Below are 22,561 nucleotides of genomic sequence, written 5' to 3' on the forward strand. Positions count from 1 at the left end.
CCATTTACAACTTTCATTAACTTCTTTCAATTTAGAGTACTGAACATGTTTTTCTCATATGCAGATAGTCAATTTGGTCACAGTTGGTCACAGAGTTATAGTTATTGTATTAAAGGCACTTCTCAGTAGGATATGTTGATGCTTCAAGTCTCATTCACTTCCTTCTATGTTTTGAAGTTATGATAAGAAGAATATTCATTTGTTAAATTTGAATATATTAAAGATTACAAACAACCATAAATCTAACAATATTTTTAATTAGAGTTTTGTGACTTGTCATAAAAAATGGGTTTTTTACTGAGATCATGTGTAAAGTTTGAAGTTGATATCACTGATGGTTTCAAGGTTACTTTAAATAAAAAGGTAAAAAAATGTGAACAGACATTCAGACGGACAGACAGGTTGATTAATATCGGGCACCCTCAGACTTCATTTGGGGCCCTTATAAACATGAAAGCATAAAAAAAGAACACAACAAAATGCATACCATGGCAAGCCATATCTATTAACGTCAGAAAAGTGACAAAGCAAAGCATAATGTACAATGCGACAGGGCACAACAGAAATGTTTCTACTTCAACGGCAAACCAAAATCTAGCAACAATTAACAGACATTCAAATTAACTCAACAAAGTTAAAAAAAATGCGCAAACAAGAAACTGTTGAAACTATTGGTCAGGAGATTTATGTGCAGCAATAAAAACAACAAATGCGAAACAAAAAACAACACATAAAATAGTATTTTATCAAAATTTGGATAAGAACTGACATTAAAATACACAGTTAGCAAGTGCTCAAATGACTATATAAAACATTTTTATTGGTCAATATGATGCACTTCTATTTTTCACCCTGCTTTTCATTAAATTTACCATAAATAAGGCATTCCATCTGTATTGTTCCAACCATACATTATCCGTTATGTTACACAGAATGCCAAAAAAAGAAAATTTAACCTTGGCATAATCAATGAAAAGATCTTGCATTTGATTTTTTTATAACCTTCATTAAGATATCACAAAGATGATCTCATATTATTTTTTCATGTGGGTATCATTTAAACTGTCTTAGGTTCAATCCCCACCTGGAACATTTTGAGTAGCCTCTCATAGTCTTTATGGACACTAGTCCAGTTGAGGCATAATTCATATCATCCTACAATTGTTTCCTCAGTCAAGCCTGAATAATATCGATGTTAACCACAGATAAATGGAGCAACTATGTGAAAGTGTAGCAAGCTTGTACCTGATCATTCTGTTAGCTGGTCCAGCATCTTTGTTGCCGCGGTAACCACTGTGTGGTTGGAATCCCAGCTGGGGTCGGTAGTTGCCTCGGGAGTTGCCACGGTAGTTGCCTCGGAAGTTGCCTCCTTGTTTGAACCGCTCAAAATCCTCAGGCTTCAGCACATGATCAGGCATCCTGGCGGGTAGAATGGCATGAATATATAATATATGGTGTAAGTAGCGAAACATATATCTATGTTTTGTTGGCTCCACAAGTGTATGTATTAATAATGATTAGTACTATGAATAAGGTTATATTTATTGCACTCACAAATTGCATTTTCTTTAAGCATTTAAACACTAAGTCTAAGGTTAAAATTAGTGTTCATTCCATTGCGAAATTATCTTTTTAATTCTTCAAATATTATTCATCTCTATAATCTAAAGGGTTATTACACAAATGTAAGGAAAGTTTACACTGAGTCTTGACCAGCGTAAACCAATGTAACAAAAGTCTCCTTTACTTGGCATTAGGAAGAATCTTTGCTTCGAACAGAAAATCTCTGGGGAACTGGGGATCCAGGTACTGTACACTGAAATATATATATATACAAAAAAGGATGGGAACTGCATAATGGTAGCAACACTTGTTTATTTTCCTTAGTTGCTAAATTGGCAAGAGAAAAATTATTTTGCCCAGGATGACAACACTTTCTAGTTAGATGAGTATTGTCATTTCTAACATGCTAATAACGCCTAGAACCCTGGTAAGCTGCTTCCTGGGAAAACCATTGTTGATGTTTATTTATAAGTCAAAAGCCTAAACAAACCAAACCTGAGATATCTTTTGGTTACAATCCGCTCATGTGCCTCGGACACAATTAGACCAACTTTTGTGATTTAAGGTCATTATCTAGAATTTTATAACACAAAGATATCACAAAGATATCACATTCTCATGGCCCTTTCTGGTGTAAAGCATACTCAACAATAAATTTAACCAAGTTCAAAAGGATAGATCAGTTACCAACATCAAACAAACAGCTGCATACCTGATGACTCTGTTGTCCTTGAGATCTGTTAGCTGGGGTAAGGGACTCTTCACAGCCCTGAAACGCATAAACATTCCTAGTTCATGTCATAAAATATCCAGAATGTCGGCATCCATGAGCATTGCATATGTAGCCATATGAGACAAGTTTTCAAGCATAAAATTATTATGTGTACATGTTAGACACATATACCAGTAAGACAAATGGCAAGCTATACTATCACAAGAGGGCGATCTCCACGCTCACTTTTTTTGCTCTTAGTCAAACAAGGGGCCTAACTTGACAATTATTAAATACAGAGTTACAGGCCTCGATACATGTCTGTATTGTCTTTTGCAACATGTGTACCCAGTATAATTTGAATACTTTGAATAGTTTTGGATTTTGTTTTATGACAAGTCAACAACACCAAGGCTAAATAAACATTTTTTTTTTTCCAAAAAAACAATAAGCTAAAAACCTTTGAAGAAAGCTTTAATTCACCACAAACAGAAGAGAGTAGTAAACTTAAATCAGTACTGTATAAAAAAGTTAATTCCAGAAACTTACTCTCCTGTGAGGTTGACAAACTCATCAGCCCAGATCGTGCCCGCCATGCCCTGACTTTGTTTCGGGTTCAACTCCAGTCTCTGATAGAATGCCAAGAAGAAACATGTATGCCAGTGTTTTCATCATTTAAGGTTTAACATCAATCACTGCATTAATATTTTTTGTTCTTATGTTAAGAATATAAACAATTAGTAATGGTAACAAAAAACTTAATCTCTCAAAAGCTGTTATAATTATTTTGATCAATTTTTATTATTAAAAAGGTCAGCATCTTTAATATATATTCTCAAGTTTCTGATGCTGATTCAACACTCACAAGGTCAGTATTCCCGCCATCTTCATAGAGTGCCTCCATAAAGGCATGGGAGGCGTGGTCCTGGCTTACAAACAGACGGTCACCACCTCGGATGTTACGCTTTACTGAAACAAGACCATACCTCGGAACATTATAAATACAACTTTTTTTCATGTTTAACATTACAAAACCATTCTAATAACATATCTTTTTATGCTTATTGAAAGATATCCTTAAGATGATCTTTGAGTGTGGACTTCACATCAACTTGTTCCAAGCTAGGTTCCAATGAGAGCTAGCTTTGGGCCACTAAACTGACCAAGTGGGTTCCAATCATACATAAAATAACCCACCAATAATGCCAACAAGTGTAATATACATGAAACTGGTTTGTCTTTCAACTATTTAATATTTCATCAATAATAAATAAAACATGATTGTATAATCCAATAGATTACTTAGACAACATCTGACAATCAACCTCCGACAAGTGGCCAGGAGGACTACTTACCCTCAGCCTCAGTAAGGTCAGGATATACGGATTCCAGTGCCTTCCATAACCGTATCTCATCCACAAACGGCAACAATGCCACACCTTAAAATGATAATCAAATGGAAATATTATTATTTGTAAAAAAAAAAAAATTTAATCTTTATAAAGTCTGGAAAACAATTTTTTGTTAAAAAATTTAACTTTTCATGTACACTTATATATCATTACTTCATTTATTTAAAAAACAGCAATGACTGATATATATGGATCATTCTGAGTGAGTACTGGTGTCCTTTTTGAGAGAGAATGAGCTCCTGGTGATCTCTTGGGCGAGAGGCAGACACCTAGAGCAATAGACCACTCTATCCTGGTCGAGAATGTGAGATGTTAAATCCATTGAGCACTGAAACCACACTGTACCTATAAGACTTTACAGAATGACATGTATACATATACCTACCCTGCCATGCATATTTCTTGCCATTGAGGTCAATTTTGAAGTTAACTGGGTAGAAGTCTATAATTGGTGACTTTGGATTAGTCATAAGGTTCTGCCATGAGGGGGGCACATGTTGACGACTGCCCGCGGGAAACACCCCCATCAACTGCTCAAGGGGCTTGAACTGGAATTGACAAATTTAAGGCTAAAAGTTGTACAGTAAAAGTCTAAAATGGGAGATACAGTAAGATATCACTGTATTCAAGTTTATAAAAGGTTTGATAGGCTACAACTGAAGTTACATTTTTGGTATACATTATCTGAGACATAGCTTTGAAGATCAGAGTTCTTCTTCAATTTTCTATTAAATTTGAAGAAAAGCTGTGCTAACAGTGTAATAAAAGGGCAAAAATCACAGCACTATATTTATATACACTTCACATAACTTTTTTTACTTTTTGTCAATAAGTTATGAGTCCAGATATAAAATTTTATGCTCATTTTCATTAATTAAAGGGCAACAAATCTTGTGTAACCAACCTGATCCAGACAAATTTTGCACTTGCCTGAGATCACTATGGTTATACATATTTGATACAAGGTTTTAATTTCTGTCCAGTAGTTACATAATAATTGGCTCCTGACATTCACAAAGACAGTCATATGGTCAATGCAAACTCATATTCTTATGTTGAAACCTTTGGTTTTGCCAGGAATAAAATAATGTTATGATAAAATGTGTATTCTACATTAAAATTTGATAAGCAAGCGACTTACTGGTTCTGTGTCTTTCTCAAAGTCATTTGAGAGTGCAGCTATGTTGACAAAGTCAGATGCGAAGGGGGCATAGTGGTAAGGGAAGTACCACTTCCACGAGGCACATCCCTGGTAGTAGTAGCGCAACACCCAGCACAAGCCTCGTACATAGTGGTTAGCCTGGGGAGAGATGGAGAAATATGTTACATAGTAGCGCAACACCCAGCACAAGCCTCGTACATAGTGGTTAGCCTGGGGAGATAACAAGCCTCGTACATAGTGGTTAGCCTGGGGAGATAACAAGCCTCGTACATAGTGGTTAGCCTGGGGAGATAACAAGCCTCGTACATAGTGGTTAGCCTGGGGAGATAACAAGCCTCGTACATAGTGGTTAGCCTGGGGAGATAACAAGTTTGTTTAGTAAATGTGTTGTATTATTTGTATTATATCTTGTCAAGAGCATTTGATTTTATATCATATAGCAAATAATGAGAAGTTAATTCATTTATCAACTCTGTAAAATATAACTTGCTTTCTCAGTATTACCCAACATTAATTCAGATAATTCAATAATTTTATGAGAATTACTCAATATTCAGATCACCAAATTTTGACATCCTTATAATTTTTCAAAATGTGAAATATTCTTAGCAGGGGCATACAACAATGTGGTAGGTATATGAAGGTAATATCATAATCTAAGCAGGGACATACCCTATTGCGTCTGAAGACCATATCATAATCTAAGCTGGGACATACCACATTGTGTCTGAGGGCCATATTGTTATCTAAGCTGGGACATACCCCACTGTGTCTGATGGCCATATTGTTATCTAAGCTGGGACATACCACATTGTGTCTGAGGGCCATATTGTTATCAAAGCTGAGACATACACCAATGCGTCTTAGGGCCATATTGTTATTTAAGCTGGGACATACACCAATGCGTCTGAGGGCCATATTGTTATCTAAGCTGGGACATACCACATTGTGTCTGAGGGCCATATTGTTATCAAAGCTGGGACATACCCCATTTCGTCTGAAGGCCATATCATTATCTAAGCTGGGACATACAACATTGTGTCTAAGGGCCATATTGTTATCTAAGCTGGGACATACCACATTTTGTCTGAAGGCCAGATAATTATCTAAGCTGGGAAAAACCACATTGAGTCTGAACTCCATATCGTTATCTAAGCTGGGGCATTCAACATTGTGTCTGAAGGCCATATCATTATCTAAGCTGGGAAATACCACATAGAGTCTGATGGCCATATCATTATCTAAGTTGGGACATACCACATTGTGTCTGAATGCCATATTGTTATCTAAGCAGGGTCATAAACTACTATGTCGGAATGCCATATTGTTATCTAAGCAGGGTCATATAACATTATATCTGAAGGCCATATTGTTATCTAAGTTGGGATGTACAAGATTGTGCTTGAAGGCCATTTCCTTATTTAAGAGAGGATATACCACCTTGTGTTTTAAAGCCATATTGTTATCTATTAAAGCTGGAACATACCACATTGTGTCTGAAGGCCATATCCTGAGGTTCCACATCAAACTTGCTCTTGTAGTATCGGTCTTTCCAACCATCCTCCCATAGCCTGTCGTAAAAAACAGTATTTATCACATTTGTAAAACTTGCATATCAACCTAATAGTTTTAACCCAACTGTGAAGATAGACCTTCAGGCTTCACTAATTTAAGTCACAATCTAGTTTTCTCAGTTTTTATCAGTCACCAGCCAGATGGCAGCGACTATTTTTATTTTCCTCATGGTATGAGATGTTGTTAATCAGATAATAACAATAAACTACTTTTAACTGCCGAAACTTTCTTTTGTTGAATAATTGATCCCTAAGGCCATGAGGAGTGTGACCTGATCCAGAGATCAAATCAGAGAACCCAGGAAAAAGATAGACAAACGTACCACCATATAATGGTTTTAGAATTGATAGCAATAATTTTGTATTAAAGGTATTAAGTAAGTATGATCAAAACCAGGGCTTTTTCTGCCCATTTAAAGACCCTAGACATTTTGGGAAATTTTGCGTCGTGAAAATGCCGAAATTGGGAAATTTTACAGTTGAAAGTAAAAGCGGTCTAGTCTCCTACAAATTAGGAAATTATTTAATATTAGTTTATTTTCCCTTTAAAAGACCCACAATGGCTGAAATATCAATCCTTGGGGTGTAAATATATATTGCAATAAATCATGACAGATTATATTTCATATTTCAGATCGCTGAAAGTGATGAAAATTAATGATTTCTGAGTTCAATTACCAAAACAATTTCACAAAACATAATTTATTAGGATGATGAAAATGAACCAGTACAGGTTAAAAGGATTTCTAAAAAAAATTATTTTTTTTTTTTTTGGATTGGGATTTTTTTTCTGAAGATTGGGAAAAATATCTTATATTTTGCTTTGGGAATGGGTCCGATAGTCGGACCCGTGGGTACTATAGAAAAAGCCCTGAAAACATATAAAAACGTAATACTGTATCAGCGCCAAAATGGAATAAAGGTTTAATTCAGACAACTCTTTCTTCACTTCATCATTGGGCTTTGGTTCACTGTCCTAACTTCCCTGTTACATTTCTCTCTCTCTGACACTAACATTTCTTTTAATCTGAACAACAATATGAAAAGTAGACACAGTGTAAGATAGACAACTCTTACTTGACTTCATCATCAGGCTCAGGATCACTGTCACTGTCCTCACCATCTCTTTTACGCTTCTCTCCACTGTTCTGAAATACACAAATGCAGAATTTATTGTTTATATTCATCAATTATCAAGAGTTTTGGAGTAAAACTTAAATCTTCAAACTCAGAAGCTTCAGGTGGCTCCTCCACCTGTGACCCCACAAGAGCACTACCCTGGATTCATAACTCAGCCCCCTATAGTGGTGACAACTTTGAAATACACAGTGGAAACCCTCAACAGAGACTACAACAGCCATACTCCAACAGTTTCGTTTTTTAAATACAATAACTTGTCCAAGAAAGAATCATGCTACAAAGTTAGGTCAAAATCTAAAATAGAAACTTGTGTTAGAGTATTGATTTTTTCCTCACAAATATTTCATTAACTGGACCATTTATTTGTTATGATCCACCAAGACCTGCTTGAAGAGACTGCATTTCACTATTCTTGCTAAGTTAATGTAATTCCTTACTCTAGGAATAGTCAAGCATTTAATTAGTGATAATAAATCATATTTGTATTCCAAATTTGACCTTAACATACCTCAGTATTCATCATGGCCTTGAGAGCCTGTGCAGCATCCAGGTTGGCAAGGTCGCGGTCTGTACTGGAGGTGGAAAATCCCTGCATTCTCTGCTGATAAGCCTCCTGTCTGACATTACCCGAGGAGCCCAGCCCCGGCCGACCACGCCCTCCACCCCCATCCCGACCCAAGGGCCGTGGGGCCAACATACCACCAGGAATATATCGTGGCTTGTCATCCATCTATAATACATGTATGTAGAAAACATTAAACAATTCTTGACAAATTATGAAAAAAATCTACATTATACATTACATTATTCCAAATTATGCATAATATATTGAAACAAGAGGCCCAAAAGGGCCTATGCTCTACTGGCATGGCTTTTGTGGTCATATCAATCCAGAGCATGTATGTATGGGTAAAAGGCAACAGACATATAGTTTATGTTTTGTGTTTGGGTTACCTGAAAACGTAGCATGTTCAACATCTGAGCCCAGAAAGTATTGCAAGCAGATTAGTTGCATGAACTATTTTAATACCCGGTATGTGCCAAGTAAAAGTCATCTGACAAAAAAAAAATGCTTTCAAAACTGTACTCATAGTAAAATTTTCTGTAGTTTTAAAAGTTAAAAAAAGTTGGTCAAAAGGTCAAAGTCAAGGGCATCCTAGGAAAACATTGATCAATTTGAACAAACATTCACAATCAATTGTGCTGAGATGGATGCACGAACACACAAAAAGATTTTCAAACCTTTCCAGATTTATGTTTACCAAACCTGTGAACCCTGGGTGTGGCCAGTAATGACACCAGGTGCATAACTTAAACATTCACAATCAATTTTGTTAAGATGAATGTGCAAACTACAGAACTTAAAGCTAAAAAATGGCCTTTGGGCTTTCAACAAGAACAAGGCAGAGTAATTCACAAAATCATCTGCAGAAGCAAAAAGCAAATTGTCTCTCAAAATCCTAGACTTGCAAATTGTCTCCTTTAACCCTAGACTTGAATTAACATATAAATGTAAACTTGGCTAAAAATAGAATTCGCTCATGCAGACCTGGCTAAAAATAGAAAGCATTTCTTTAAAACTTTCATGGCCCATAATCTAGGCATTCATGGGCGGATCTTGCTGGTTTTCGAAAGGAACCAAGCTCTAATGGATATCTAGATACTGTACAAGTTTCATCGAGATATAATCAAAACTGAAGACTGTATCGTGTTCACAACCAATTGTTTACACAATAGCATTTTTTTATACTATCAAGGGCCATAATCTAGGCATGCATGGGCGGATCTGGCTGGTTTTCGAAAGGAACCGAGCTCTAATGGATATCTAGATACTGTACAAGTTTCATCGAGATACAATCAAAACTGAAGACTGTATCGTGTTTACAAGCAATTGTTTACAGACGCACGACCGCACGGATGCACATACTACGTACACATTACCATCGCATAAGCTCTTCTGGCCTTTGGCCAGTACAGCTAAAAAAGAATGGGAAATTTATACATGAACTGTCTTAACACACTGATACTTTTTATTTCTGTTCAATGTATTCTTATTGCTGCAATCTGCTCTAAGAACTGTATATAATTTTTTTATTATTTACTAGTAGAGCCATAAGAATTGAACAATAGTTATTAATTATTAATTAATATCATTTATCAATTGACGTATAGTCACCATGTAACAAGTTGTAAATATCTGTACCAACAAGAGCCGTCGCTTTGACTTAGAAGTGAATACAATAACGATGTAATATTACCAAGTTTGGTCTCTTAATGTCAATCCTAACTAAAATTATTCAATACATAAGGTGACTTTGATGCTAACCCTTCCACCTGCCCGCCCGAACAATGACGCAAGTCATTCAAATAACTTGATTTCCCATTATTGTAGTGTGATTAAGAATTATATTACAAATATGCCTTTTAAAAGAAATTTAAAAAATATAAAATAAAAACAATTAAAAAAAATAAATTCAAGGGCCATAATTTGTATTTAGGGTTAAAATGGAGTTATGTTTCTTGCTGTAAGATGGTCATAAATAATTTTGAATTTTATTAAGTGCATTGAATGAACGGTATAGAAGATTTTTTTTATTAAAATCCCAACTTGCCCTTAACTTTTACTTGCCTAAAACTTTTACCTAAGTCAATCAGGGGCCATAACTTGTATTAAGGATATGGAGTTATGTAACCTAATTGGGTGATGGTCCTGAACAATTGTGTGAAGTATTAAGTCAATTGAATGAAGGGTATAGAAGTTATTAATAAATAGAATAGTCGAGCAAAAAATGACTAACCCTTCTATTTTTTCTCCTTCGATCCTTGTTTCTTTTCCTAAACTGTACATCATCTGTGCGTCTTTTCTTGAAGATTTCATCCTCTACTTCCCCAAGATCTAAAATGTATCAATAAATGGCTAAATTACAAGGAAAAACTATTACTGGGTATTATGATCTCCAAGAGTGTAATGCCTAATAACAGAGGGAATAAATCACTCAAACTGCATACTGAAACATCTGAACAATTAACAATTTTAAACTGGAAATACATAGTTCTTGATTCAAATTGTACCTTGCATGATGAGTTGAACTCGTTCCAAAGCAACTACTCCTGAGTCAGTCAGATAACCCTGAAAATAACATAAGAAAATCAAAGATTTAGCCAAGGGAAAATTTAAAACGCTGAATCATAACTTGTCTACTGATTCTGAATACAAAATCAGACGTCTCCCCCAAGTTGTCTCCCTTAGATTTTTTTGGCCAAAGCCGAAGCATTTCAAGCATAATACAGTCCTGCATGGCTGGTTTAAGGAACATAGCTCTCATGGATATCTAACTACTGTATAATTGTTATTAAGATACCATCAAAAGGTTTAGGAGTCTGGAGCAATGGAGTGGACATGACATCTATGTCTCAAACTTGCGACCTTGAACTAGCACGGCTGTTATGTGGGTTCTGATCGTTGTCTCATTGAAGTGAAAATTTGACAATAGTTTTATGAAATTCTTCCTTGACTTTAGGAGCGAACAGGAAAAGTGGGTTTTGGTTGTTGTCGTGTTTGACATTTTTTTACCTGAGTCTCATAAAAATACTTTAAGAGGTTGAGAAGATACAAAGCAGACACAAGAGTAATGAGTATTACAGACAGACATGTTGACATAGCATAGCATAGTATGGGGAAGACATAATCATAGATTAAATTTAGAAGACTTGACTGGCTGATCATTATTGTGTCACAAGGGCATTAGAGATGTTGATTATCTTTAAAATATAAAACCCTTACATAAAAGTTTTAAACTCGAGAAATAATAATGAACTGTTTTAATACAATTTCATTTACTAATGATTTCATGAGAATGACATACCCCAGTTTTTCTGACAGCATTTTTGTAAAGTTTGATTAATCGATCGATAGCACCTTCCCTGAAAGACATCAGCAAAATATTTGAAGAACAAATAAAAAACTTATGCTTTAATGGAACATATACATTACTATAAACAATCGCTAGTTACTACAGTGAATAAAAATCAGCAGTAATTATTGCACCAGTAGCTATTTTTAAGCAAATTTCAAATGCAGTGATATGTTACTGTTACCAAAGCTATAATCAGAAGCCAATTGTAAAAGGTTGTTTAAGTTTTGAATTTGGTCAGAGTTATCCAACTGTTATTGATTGGTAAACATTATATATCTATCAATCAATCAAATCGTTTTTTGATGAGCTAACTAGCCAATAGATAACCTGTGGAAAACTTCAAATATCAACTTTATACAAAAAGTTTTATACAATGGCTCCAGAACTCATCTAAAATGTGATATTATGTATTGCGTACCTGATTTCCAGGGAGGGCAGATGGGGCAGGAAGTCATTGCCCACAAAGAAGCACATGAACACCCAGTCATCAAGGGCTCGCTGAAACACAGAAACAAGGATTCAGCATAAAAAGATACACAACATGCATGTTCAGCTGATTTTGATTAATTAAAAACAAAATATGCAGAAAATATCAAATTGAAAGTTCAAATTTAAGTGAATAACAGAAGATTTTGAAAAATGATAAGATAAAATCTATGCAAATCAACGAGAAATGTTGCCTTTAATCTACAAAAGGCAATGCTTCTTGATAAACTACTAAAACTGCACATCTACATGTTCCAGTCACCCACCTCAAAATCATATGTGAAGGGCAGCCCATGCATCTGTAGCTCCCTCTCCAGGTATTCCCGCAGTATGTTGAGACGCAGGAAGATGAACGGCGTCTCCTCACAGAACGGGGCGGCAACCTCATCATGCTCTCCCTGCTTCTCCTTGGCCAGGCCCTGACAATCCTTCAACTCATGGCCTGGGGGGAACACAGAAAATGATATAAATATTGTGGGTTAAAGACTAAGGAAGATAAATGGCATCTTGGTCAGGCCCTGGCAATTCTTCATCTCATGCAATGTGGGACAGATGGGGAAATGACATAACCTGTAAATTTTTCTTGGGTTTTAAGTACATGCAATTCCTTATTGTGATCTATGACAGTCTTGCATTAAATCTTGATAAGCCAACATCAATATCAGCCTCATCTCAGTCATTCAAACCTGGACAGTGAACCATAAAAAAAATATGTCACAGCTAAGGTTTCATAAGAACAGACCTATATACTATCAACATGACAAATTGTTTGCACATGACATAGATTTGCAAACTCACCTATCTGTCCACACAGGGAACAGGGGCGGGGCTTGTTGGGTTTAAACTCCTCTCGGATGATTGTGAAATTCACCTCATGGGTTGCCAAGCCTAAAATGTGACAAGGAATGCTTCATGTTCATGCATAAAGTTGTGTGTATGTGTTAAAGCATTTGTTACCGTTGAAGTTATTCATGAAAGAACTATATTAAACATTTACTACAGCTACAAAAACACATATGTTACATAAGAAAGACAATGTTAACTTACCAAGCATGATCAAATCAGCTGAAAAAACAACAATTTTTTTTAGATTATTTTCATGATGATTTATCATCAATAAATGTTTCAAATAATAGGAACCTTTGATAAAACCAATCAATGTTTATACAAGAAATTCCTGTTTAAATCTTGAACCAAAACTGAACTTAAATGCTAATAATAGTCGAATTAAACACTTGTTTAACCAAATAGTTTGACACCCATTTTTGCAGCCATTTTACTGTCTCGCTCTAAATGGCGAACAGTCAGCATATAAAAAGCTATTATAGTCATGACAATCACGACTATTAATAGGTAAAATGCCAAAGCCACAATATATCACTTGTTTTACCTCATCCTACTACATGTAAATGTGTATGCGAAACAATTACAAACTTGATTTTAAACTGAATAAATGACATATATTAAATGTTTACCGTCAGCTCCACACAGACAGTGGCTGGTGTTAGGATCATGGTCAGGCTGGGCTGGAAACAGATCAGAAAACGTACTGTAATATCACACAATTATATTAAGCATTTTATGCTTTACAATTTTTTTTATTATAAGCAACTTGCCATTTTCAGTCTACTCATACATAAGATTTTCCAGCTTATTTCATAAAATCCTGACATCATGTACATGAGCTAAGAGCTGTTAACAGTTTAATTACATGTTTGTATGAATATCATTTGAAATATCAAGGCATGTAACAATAAAAGGAACAAGTTATCTTGATAAACAAGCTAATTACACTTCTCTACCTCTCTGTCTGCGGATGTAGTCCATGATCTTATGTTCGCCCTCCCCGGGAGTGTTGGCGTCGGACAGTATGACCTTGATGCCCCTCCAGCCCGGGTCATTGTTCAGGCGGTCATGAACATAAAACCGCAGACAGTCCGCCAGCCGGAACATGAATGGAGTACCCTAGGAATAGGTTGGAAATTTATCTATTGACAATTGTTTTAAGAAATCTAATACAGGAACATGATAAGAAGTGGAAATTTATGTAATATTCTATAATTAAAATATGCTCCAATATTAAATCGATTTACTTTATCTGTTTGTTATTTTCTTATAGTTAAAATGTTTTCATCATGTTGCATGGGCATTTGTTTCCATTGAAAACAATGCCAGTCAATGACTTCCGAACATCATCAAACATCTGTTCTATCGAACATATAGATTGTGCCTCACACAACAGATCTCCAAGCATCCTGTATTCAAATTAAACTTATAAATGTTGAGTGCCTTACTGGTGTGATACAGTTGCTGTCAAACTTCTCCGATGCCGGCTTCTCTGGTGGGACTTCACAGCCCTTCATACGCAGTTCTTCCCGTATGCGAGATATCTCTTCAGCTGTCTCACTACAAATTTATCAAGACTTTTTAGAGACACAAGATAAACTAATATCATAATTAAATGATTTTGTGAAAGACTTAATGTTTGCAGTTAAAAACATGTCATTGCCTGTTGTAAATGTTGAACACTATTTTATTAATATCAGTTGTTTTCTTTTTTAGAAAGAGAATTTTTCATATATTTTTATTATTGCTCTTTCTGACCCTATATTTGTATTTTTCATTTAACAATAATAGTAAATATTAAGTATGTACTTTGAACTTAAGATATTCGCAAATCATTAAGTATAACATACATGGTAACAAAATGATACTTGAGCATGACTTACACCATTTCTTTAGAAGCACGGAAACGTCTACTTCTCTGCTGGTTCATTTTTGCTCTAGGAGCCTGTAATAAATGAAGATAAATGTAACAAATCCTACTAAAACCAGGGCAATGCTACAGCAATGCTACATAACATGCACTTGGCACTAAACCTCATTGTAATTGCTGTTTTTCATTGTAATTGTCTGCCATCACAGATTTTAATATGTAACAAACAGAATTTAAAAATTTCATTTTTTTGATGACATTTTTTGTTCCCACAAAACAAAAACAAGTTATAGAAACCCATACCACTCCATCAATAGCCATATACAGGAGGCGTCGAGGTCGCACAATGGAGAAAATTCTGTCTATGTACTCAAATATCAGGATCATCATTTCCTGCTCATTCTTTGGGGCTGGCCTGAAATAGACACACATATCCAAATCATACAGCAATGGTCAAATACAACAGGATTTTTATCCTTCTTTTTCTTGTTATTATGATATTTATAGAATTACAAGTAATACTTTGGTAACTTTCATACTCAAGTTGTATAAAAAAAACACAATAATTTAAATATGTTTTTTTTCAAAGTATTACTTCAAAATTGCAGCCAATAGGTTTATATGGTATCTGATACATGATAATTGGAGAAGACATACTTGTCCTCAGGATGTGTGCACGGATGGATGATCCCATTCATGTCCAGGTACAGGTTGTCAAACTCAATGTCATTTGGATTGGGCTTGCTCGAGTCCACGGGAAACTTTTCCCCATTTACTTCCTTTGGCTGAAAATAAGTCACAATTCAAGATATTACATCAGTTATCATGCCCGGGGTAAAGCTGTATGCATGTCATAATGATATTATTTTCATAACTCAAGGTATTATTTACTTGATATATCAAAGTCTATTAATTCTGTCACATTAGAATATCTCTCTGTTTCCCTGTATGATGGTAAACGCACAATATCTGATATATTGTGGCTTTGGCATTTTACCTATTAATAGTCGTGATTGTCATGACTATACTAGCTTTTTATATGCTGACTGTTCGCCATTTAGAGCGAGACAGTAAAATGGCTGCAAGAATGGGTGTCAAACTATTTGGTTAAACAAGTGTTTAATTCGACTATTATTAGCATTTATGAAAAAAAGGTAATACAAGCCTAGATAACATATTTATCTTTTAGTAAAGTTACTGTAAAAGTGTTTTTTATAATAAATATGGTGTATGCTAACATTACAAGCAACAGTCCTTCTTTTTATTTTTTTGAAGCTCATGCCTATTCGACTGAGTAACTGAGCAAAATTTCTACCTATGTACTAATTAGTAATTTAGTTTTTGTCTGATTTTGGGCATAGATTGGATATTAAAATGCTGCATGAAAATGACGAATAATATGACATGTGCAGTACAGTAACTGTCCGGATGTGCAGGGCCAGTCTTTTTGAGAACCATTCATGCTAAATATTCATTATATTTATTAACATTTTCCACATTCAGCAAACTCTTCCAAATCTGCTTAAAATTTAAGTTGAATCGATGATTAGTCATATATACAGTAAAAAATATGGAATAGTGACTACTTAACTTTAGTCACAATTACCCATCACCTTGACCATAGGCGGAGTTGAAAGGCCACTTATGACCAATCAGAGATCAATAAAATGGTCCACTAAACATATGTCTTCTACATATCAAAACACAACTTTCGGCAATAATAAGGAATGTTTGTTTTTCTTAATGGGTAGAAAATGTAGCAACATTCACGGTATTTAAAAGCATTCATTTTATTTAATAATTGTGATGATTTTTTTTTTAATTCATTTGAGGTTTGAACTTTTTATTTCTTATATACAAAACTGACTCATATTTATTCATTATCTACTAAGATCAATTGCACATAAAACTTTTAAAACTTTGAATAGTTGTAAAATTGCCCTGGTGCCTGAGTTGGGAAAAGACCCCAAGCTGGTTTATCATGGCATGCATGTTAATAAGCCTTATAAAAACATTTAAGGTATACTTTTAAAGCTATATTTCAGTTTAAATTAAGAAACCTTGAAAAATAACATTTAATCTATGTCTCCACAAGGTAAATATATGAACAAACGAAAAAAAAAAACAATAATAAAAAAAGTAATTTTGGTACCGCAGTACATGGGAAATGAACACGTTATAAATCATTGTGCGCTGCAGATGACCTTCATACTGTTATCTTTTGACAGTTCTGAGATGAAATAAACACCTCCAACTCATAATTGTTCTTTCAATATTGACTCTTCTTCCACAGAACTAATATGAAATATCATAAATTATGGCTTGTTCTTATGATCTATTACAGACTAAGATGTTACATGATTTAACCCAGAATCCAATTGAAATGAATGGCCCAAAATGGCGACAAAACAATTTGTATGTGAAGGATTTCCATATAAAAAATATGTCCTTGTACAATAATTTGGACTACACTTTATGTGCATGCTGTTGTTTTCACAGTAAGAATAATAAACAACAAGAGCTGTCATAAGACAGTGTGTTCGACTTCGCCGCTTTGACTTAGAAGTGAATACAATAACAATGTAATATTACCAAGTTTGGTCTATTTATGTCAAACCTAACTAAAATTATTCAATACATAAGGTGACTTTGATGCTGCCCTCCCACCACCCGAAAATGATGCAACTCATTCAAATAACTTGATTTCCCATTATGAAAATGTGGTAAAGAATATACAAATATGCCTTTCAAAAGAAATTAAAATAAAATTTAAATAAAAAATAAAAAAAATTCAAGGGCAATATAGTATAGCCGTCCTTGTTTTCCCTTGGTAAAAAACTGGTTAAGAATGTAAAAATGTGCCTGTCAAAAAAAATTCAAAAAAAAAATTCAAGGGACATAATTTGTATTTAGGGTTAAAATGGAGTTGTTTCTTGTTGTAAGATGGTCGTAAATAATTTTGAATTTTATTCAGTGCATTGAATGGAAGGGATAGAAGTTTTTTTTATTAAAATCCCAACTTGCCCTTGACTTTTACTTGCCTAAAACTTTAACTTAAGTCAATCAGGGGCCATAACTTGTATTAAGGATATGGAGTTATGTAACCTAATTGGGTGTTCTGAACAATTGTGTGAAGTATTAAGTCAATTGAATGAAGGGTATAGAAGTTATTAATAAATATCCAAACCTGCCCTAAAACTTTAACCTAAGTTCCATAGTCAATCAGGGGCCATAATTTGTATAAAAGATAATATGGAGTTATCTAACCTCATCATGTGATGGCTCTGAACAACTTTGTGAAGTATTAATTGAATGAAAGGTACTGGAGTTTTAAGTGAAAATCTCAACTTGCACTAAAACTTTAACCGGACGCCGACGCCAACGCTGGGGCGAGTAGTATAGCCCACCTATCCTCGAATAGTCGAGCTAAAAAACCTTTAACTCAATTGTTTGTTGGATATTGAGTTTAAGTGCATGGAACTAATATGATAGAACTGGATACTGGACTAACGAAATAAGATTATTTACTGAAAGACGGATAAAATTATCAAAATATGCATGAAAGTTACCGAAAGACGCCTTCTTATGCATTTATTTTATTGTTTTTATATTAATATTATACAAATACATAACCAAACCAAATTTTAGAGAAAAATATTAAAATACAATGATGTAATAGGCAGAAATTTCAGTTTTCGAGATCAAATTCCGTGTGCCGACTCGCCAACCAAAAGACAGATAAAAGCTTCCAAAATAAACAATAATTCCAATTAATGATGATCTCGTATTATTCATATAACTAAAACACACTCAGAAAAGTGAAAAAGTTAATGAAAATATTTACTTATTTGTCAATTATATAAAGACAATATAAAATAGTGAAATAGTTGTCTCCCTTCGCCAACCGAAAGACAATTTAACGCAGGTAAAATTAACTTATTAGTTGTTGTATTATGAATATGATTATGAATTTTGATTCAAATAATAGCATTTATATTCTTATGGAAATGTTAGATCAATAAACAGCATTTGAAAGTATTTTGGAATATATTTGAAACATTGCCTTTGAAATAGGTCGAAAATGTCACTAAAATCATTTTCTTTTAAACTAACTTAGATCTACAGTATAGTTTAGGGCTTTCAAATTATAATATTGCTTTATATAAAAATTGAAAAAAAGAAGTTTTTAAACAGCGAAGTTCTCATCTTCAGATAAATTAGCTTACTTATGGACAATATTAACCAGACCACACCAAATACGCAAAATCAGGCGATGTTTAAAACAACATAATTATCACCCCCTATATGACACCCCACAAAGTAGCGGCACGTTTTTTGGGGGACAGTTTGTTATAATTGGAAGTGTGTTAATTTTGGTAAACCCTTTTCGGCTCTGTGACACGTGTTGAGTTAATACCATAATAATTACGCATTAAAGGACCGCAGTACGTGTACATTTATAATTGTGGGTGATTTTACACAAATTGACGGCTTCATTTGAAGATTCATAAATAACAATCGCGAGTAAAAAGGTAAGTTATTGCTGTAAGTATTAAAGAAGTCCAAATTAATAGAACTTTACACTCTGAAATCATTAATGATGGATGAGTTTCCTTGTGCTATATGTGCTGTTGACTGTAGTAGTGATCAATGCATATATTGTTCTAATTGTAGAAATTGGGTACATGCTAAATGTTCTGAATTGTCCGAGCAAGATGCCCGGTTAATGTCCGCACAACCAGCATTAAGCGCCCACGTACGTCAGAAGACTCAGACTAATCCAAACCCATTGCAGACACTGGAAATGCAGGCTATTATTTCTAATGCACCATGCTCAAACATAAAAAATAAAGTATTTTAATTTTAACTGTTTGATTTCAACGATGAAGATATCTACATAGTTAGCAATAATTATTGCACATAATAATGAAACATAATTCGATTCCGGCAACATTTTTGCCATGCACATATGAACTTAGGTAGTAACAACTTTCTTCTCTTTATGGTCATATATATGCATGGTGCATTCAAAGGTCATTATTAGTATATTCTTATAACTCAATCCCAATTTTATTGTTTGTATGTGTGACACATTTGTTTGTAACACAAGGTGAATTTTCAATAAAATTGGCTAAAAAAGCACTGCTGATTGCAATGTACATTTTCCATAGCTTATGTCATTCATATGTATATGTCTTTGTCAATTATTTAAATACATATTGCAAGTTAATCATTTTATTTTGTATTTGCAGCGTTCAATATTTCATGTAATTTTATTATGTTTATGACTTATGTTTATGCACTATGCAGCCTTCCATATTCGATGTTATTCAAATGTATATGTCATGTATGTAAAAAAATGATGAAAAATAAAATAAAAAATTAGTATTAGGTTAACTGTATATATTTTTCATGTTTTTACTTCACCTTAAACATATCCATAAATCGTTTTTCGGTTGAGAACGGGAGATTACTCTTATTGGCTAAATAAAGAAAATTCTTTTGTCATTAAACTCATTATTTCTAGATATTATTTTATAATTTTTGGCTACAATGTGTAAAATCATCAAATATACATGACTATTAAAAAATAAATACAATAGCAGGCTTCCTTCGGTAACTTTCAGTTTAACCATATCCATAAATCGTATTTTGGTTGACGACGGGAGATAACTCTATTTGACTAAAAAAGGGAAATTCTTTTGTTAATAAAGTCATTTTTTCTAAATATTTTTTATATAATTTTTGGCTACAATGCGTATAATCATTATATATATATATATATATATATATATACAAGATTATTTAAAAATAAATGCATTATAAGGCGTCTTTCGGTAACTTCCATGCATATTTCGGTAATTTTATCCGTCTTTTGGTAAATAATCGTATTTCGGTAAGTCCAGTATCCCTGATACAACAAATAAAATTTTGTGATATTGCTTGTTTTAATGATGCAAAATATTGTCTTATATTATAGACATACTGTGCTTTAACCCTAAATCACGATCAAAATGAATGGTTTCTTAATTACCGTAATTCACCTAAGAGTTCGGAGACCTTAAATTAATTATTTTTTTCGCTGTCCGAATACATAGAAAATTATCATTTTTACATTTTATTTACATGTTTGTTTAACCTGCCTTTTTTCTTCATGTTTGCATTTTACCACTTATTACCACTTATTAATTTATCCGTAGTAATCAATGGTCATAAACTTATTTATTACGCCTATAAGTGTAAATCCTTCATCAAGTTAATTAAAACACCATTTGATATATGCATTGAACTGAATTAACACATTCTATGGGCTTCAGATCAAAGAGTCACACTGTGTGACGTCACATAACTTACAGTTATACCCACGAGGATCTTGTGGAGAGCATGGATATTGCTATGAAGGATTAATGTATAATTGTACGATTATTGCTTCATATAGTCTATAAGTGTGGTACAAGTTTGAAAGTTTATTGGCAGATCGTTTTACAAACATGTTAGGTCTATGTTTTTTTAATGCCTTGATTGCCCTTGTTGTTTCTTTAATCCTCAAATAAATATAGCACACTTCCTTCTCAACAGGCAATAAATCGTTTAGGATGGGTAGTAACTAATTAACTTGTCACAGTGGTGTATACGGTTAGGTTAGTCCAAATAATTGTACGTTGACGGATTTTTTTTAGATTTTTGATATGGCAAATCCTTCACGTACAAATTGTTTAGTATCAAAAGTGGGTAGTTGTTCCGATCAGGATTCCGGGTTAAAGCATATAGCGTCTATAAAATATCATAAAAACAAGAAATATTACCAGATAATGTTATTTTATATTAGTTCCGTACACAAAAAAATAAATATCCAACTTATAATTATGAGTTTGACGGCTTTTTTTCATTTCATTCTGCCAAAACATAACGATATATACATGAAGGGCACCTGCAAGGCTTTAGGGCACAGTTTTAAATCGCTCGGAACATTTCGGCCATGGCTGAGTTATTACGATTGTATAACGAGGTCTATCTCGAAGCTTTGTCGGAGGAGGCCGAGCTATTACGATTGTATCGAGTTGTTCCCCTTCGCATAATTGTTGTCTGTGTCAGTCAACTTTCGTTTTATTGGAAAGGTAAACAACTTGTTTTAATGCATTAAATGCTTGTTTAGTGCAAAATATTATTTCACTTACATGGTAAAATATGAATATAACTCTTTATGATCAATTTCAACCATAAAATACTTCACTTAATACAATTTCAATTTTTTTTAAACACCCCCGTTTTTTGCACATTCCCGTTTAGACGTTAGGGATTGGAAGAATCCCGTATAACACGTCTATTATTTTAGACTAACGGTTAGGTAATCTAGCCAGGCATTGTAAAGATAAAAATCAATAATCTTCGTCTGTGAAACTTGGTATCTGTGAAAGTTATGATTGATGTCCTTTGGGTGTCCGAAAATTAGGTACGCAAAATAAATTATTTTGGAAAATAATTATGGGTGTCCGAATATTGAGTGTCCGAACTCTTAGGTGAATTACGGTACGACATACAATTGTACGGGAAGGATTTGCCACATAAAAAAATCCTTACAAAATCCGTAACAGTACACGTACTTATTTGGACTACAAAACATCGAAAACATTTTAGATTTTTTTCTGACCTTTTCCTCAACACAATGCACTACAATGGAGGCGTATTTTCTGCTCAGCCAGCGGAAAAATGCTGGAACTCCCATCTTCTATTTTGGTTTAAACGATCTCAATGTGTTTGATATGAAAAATAACCCACTTAAGAAAGAAATTGATAAAAAGGCTCTGTTCAAGTTTTGTTTACGAACAGCATGTGAAGCAGATCAACTTCCGGATAAATGGTTCTCTGCTTTCATCTT

The 22,561-nt window shown here is 34.0% G+C and overlaps 1 protein-coding gene across 4 annotated transcripts in view; it reads right to left on the bottom strand.

The window, feature by feature from the left end:
- Positions 1-22,545, bottom strand: part of LOC128207927 (5'-3' exoribonuclease 2-like) — a 42,100-nt gene extending 19,555 nt beyond the window's left edge. For all 4 annotated transcript variants that reach the window (XM_052911135.1, XM_052911134.1, XM_052911133.1 and 1 more), the window contains exons 1-25: positions 22,334-22,545; positions 15,340-15,467; positions 14,986-15,097; positions 14,696-14,757; positions 14,261-14,372; positions 13,769-13,931; positions 13,442-13,492; positions 13,014-13,031; positions 12,765-12,854; positions 12,233-12,408; positions 11,899-11,978; positions 11,430-11,487; positions 10,636-10,693; positions 10,362-10,459; positions 8,072-8,293; positions 7,501-7,571; positions 6,336-6,420; positions 4,829-4,987; positions 4,073-4,235; positions 3,631-3,714; positions 3,141-3,244; positions 2,825-2,904; positions 2,276-2,332; positions 1,748-1,816; positions 1,246-1,419 (exon numbers count right to left, since the gene is read on the bottom strand). In XM_052911135.1, the coding sequence (XP_052767095.1) occupies positions 1,246-1,419; positions 1,748-1,816; positions 2,276-2,332; positions 2,825-2,904; positions 3,141-3,244; positions 3,631-3,714; positions 4,073-4,235; positions 4,829-4,987; positions 6,336-6,420; positions 7,501-7,571; positions 8,072-8,293; positions 10,362-10,459; positions 10,636-10,693; positions 11,430-11,487; positions 11,899-11,978; positions 12,233-12,408; positions 12,765-12,854; positions 13,014-13,031; positions 13,442-13,492; positions 13,769-13,931; positions 14,261-14,372; positions 14,696-14,757; positions 14,986-15,097; positions 15,340-15,467; positions 22,334-22,408 (2,549 nt within the window). In that variant the 5' untranslated portion in view covers positions 22,409-22,545. The remainder of the gene's footprint in view (positions 1-1,245; positions 1,420-1,747; positions 1,817-2,275; positions 2,333-2,824; positions 2,905-3,140; positions 3,245-3,630; positions 3,715-4,072; positions 4,236-4,828; positions 4,988-6,335; positions 6,421-7,500; positions 7,572-8,071; positions 8,294-10,361; positions 10,460-10,635; positions 10,694-11,429; positions 11,488-11,898; positions 11,979-12,232; positions 12,409-12,764; positions 12,855-13,013; positions 13,032-13,441; positions 13,493-13,768; positions 13,932-14,260; positions 14,373-14,695; positions 14,758-14,985; positions 15,098-15,339; positions 15,468-22,333) is intronic.
- Positions 22,546-22,561: the final 16 nt, after the last annotated feature.

The sequence above is a fragment of the Mya arenaria genome, chromosome 11 (genome assembly GCF_026914265.1).
Source record: "Mya arenaria isolate MELC-2E11 chromosome 11, ASM2691426v1".
NCBI classification, from domain to species: Eukaryota; Metazoa; Mollusca; class Bivalvia; order Myida; family Myidae; genus Mya; species Mya arenaria.